This window comes from Tupaia chinensis, unplaced genomic scaffold (genome assembly GCF_000334495.1).
Source record: "Tupaia chinensis unplaced genomic scaffold, TupChi_1.0 Scaffold000147_1, whole genome shotgun sequence".
Taxonomy (NCBI): Eukaryota; Metazoa; Chordata; class Mammalia; order Scandentia; family Tupaiidae; genus Tupaia; species Tupaia belangeri.
This window is the reverse complement of record NW_006159617.1, coordinates 2,261,773-2,262,651: the sequence shown is the minus strand read 5'-3', so window position 1 is coordinate 2,262,651 and position 879 is coordinate 2,261,773. Positions and strand designations below refer to the sequence as shown.

At 48.5% G+C, this 879-nt stretch overlaps 1 protein-coding gene across 1 annotated transcript in view; it reads right to left on the bottom strand.

Annotated features, from left to right (window-relative positions):
* Positions 1 to 5: 5 nt before the first annotated feature.
* Positions 6 to 879, bottom strand: part of LOC114007287 (spermatogenesis-associated protein 31D3-like) — a gene marked incomplete at its 3' end in the record, with an annotated part of 1,444 nt that continues 570 nt past the window's right edge. The window contains exon 2 of the mRNA XM_027770685.1: positions 6 to 662. Within this exon, the coding sequence (XP_027626486.1) occupies positions 6 to 662 (657 nt within the window). The remainder of the gene's footprint in view (positions 663 to 879) is intronic.

Here is an 879-nt window from a genome sequence, read left to right as displayed (position 1 = left end):
TAGGGAAACAAATTTTTGTCATGAGCCTGCCACCAAGAAAATTCTGAAATTGCCATGCTTGAACAGTCAAGATCTCTGATAGCTGGGACATAAGTAGACAACCCTCTAGGACCATCCACCAGAGACAATGTGGCTTCTGGCTGCAGAACAAAATCTTCTCTCAGAGTGTGATGTACTAAGAGAGGGGGAAAAGCAAGGGATTGGGGTGGGAAATGGTCTACTGGGAATGTGGAATCTAAGAGAGAAACAGGCTCTGGTTGCAGAGAGTCATCCAGTGGTAAGGGTGAAAGTGAGTCAACTAAGGGGGTTGTTGGGTTAGGTAACAAGTTGGAGCATGGAGGTAGAAAAGGCTCAGGCAAAGGGCTTGATAGTAGGTCTACTGGAGGGCTTGCTGAGAGAGTGGAGGTGAGATAGAATGATGACTCTGTCACAGAACCTATGGAGGCCAAAGGGGTCACACAAAGTGTAGCATCTTCCAGAGATTCCTTGTACAGCAGGTGGCTGATCTCAGCAGTTGATCTGTTACACACCTCACAGAGTGGGTCTGGGCATAGCAGTTGACGAAAGCTGTTGGCATCATGATGCTGTCCCAGGGGGCTGCAGAAGACAGAAGGTACAAAGCTATAGCCAGGTCCAGAACAGATGAAGGAGGGCCTACTAGACTAGGGAATAGACCACCTGAACCCTGCTACCCCCTTCCCATGAGCCCACACCAATGACTTCACAGTGATCTCTCTGTGACCTCTCTCCATGGCCTTCATGCACATACCCATTCCTATAGTCCTCCCATGATTGCTGCAGGCTGAACTGAATCTCAGGAGTGCATAACATGCTAAAAAGGGAACCAGGAAATAAGGGGAAAGACTAGTCACCTTTTCA